This window comes from Echinops telfairi, unplaced genomic scaffold (genome assembly GCF_000313985.2).
Source record: "Echinops telfairi isolate 266 unplaced genomic scaffold, ASM31398v2 ScPeMD7_9;HRSCAF=40, whole genome shotgun sequence".
NCBI classification, from domain to species: Eukaryota; Metazoa; Chordata; class Mammalia; order Afrosoricida; family Tenrecidae; genus Echinops; species Echinops telfairi.
In genome coordinates, this window is record NW_022103906.1 from 77837032 (window position 1) to 77837944 (window position 913).

Below are 913 nucleotides of genomic sequence, written 5' to 3' on the forward strand. Positions count from 1 at the left end.
GGAGCCCTCTAACTCTCCCTCCCAATAGTCACCGAGCCCCGCGTACCTGGGCCTGTTCAGACCCATGACGAAGGCCTCCAGCACCTTGAGGACGTCATTGGGGTGGATGAGCCTGGGTGACGGCGGGGGCTCCTTCTCCTCCTGCTCCTCCTCAGGAATGTTTTCCTTCTTCCCTGCTTCCAGGGAGAACTTCTCCGACTCCAGACCCACCGCCACACTCGACTGGTCCTGCGGTGGGGAGAGAGACCCGAGGGGCGACCTGGAGAGAGGTGCCAAGGAAGCCCAGGGTTGGGGGCACACGTGGCGGCACAGCGGAGGAAGAGGAGGAAGACAGGAGGAGAAAACAATGGCAAAGCGAGCCTGCAGATACAGAGGGGCACATGGCCACAAGGGAGAGAAGGGTCGGGGCGTTGGGGGGGGGGGGTTAGGGAGAGGTCCCAGGGGGCTTCAGAACAAGGATGCTGCTGCTTCTTCATCTGGGCTCACAGCTGTTCATTTGCTTGAGCTTCAGAAGTCTGACTCATTATTGGTATTGTTGTAAATAGGAGGACAAATTACATTTTAATATTTCAGTGTGAAACGTCCCCCCCACACCCATTCCTGCCCACAATTCTTCAGCTCACCTCCCACAGGCAAACCAATGTAGTCAGTGTCTAATGTAGCCTTCCAAAGAAACACGATGCATACACATTCAAATGCACGCTGCTTCTAAACATGGGCGTACAAACATTTATTCACATGCATATCAATGGGCATACTGTTTTACATCCTTGACACCATACATATTACATGCATAATTCTGAACTTTGGCTTCTCTTCACACACCAATAAACTTAGCGATCGGCCCATATAAACACATAAGGGGCATCTTTTGTTATTAACAGATACATAGTATCCATTGTGGATATATTTA

General features: G+C 51.5%; 1 protein-coding gene across 1 annotated transcript in view; it reads right to left on the reverse strand.

Annotated features, from left to right (window-relative positions):
• DRC1 (dynein regulatory complex subunit 1) overlaps positions 1–913 on the reverse strand; it is a 51430-nt gene that overhangs the window by 3375 nt on the left and 47142 nt on the right. Inside the window, exon 13 of the mRNA XM_045286587.1 lies at positions 47–228. Coding sequence (XP_045142522.1) covers positions 47–228 — 182 coding nt within the window. The remainder of the gene's footprint in view (positions 1–46; positions 229–913) is intronic.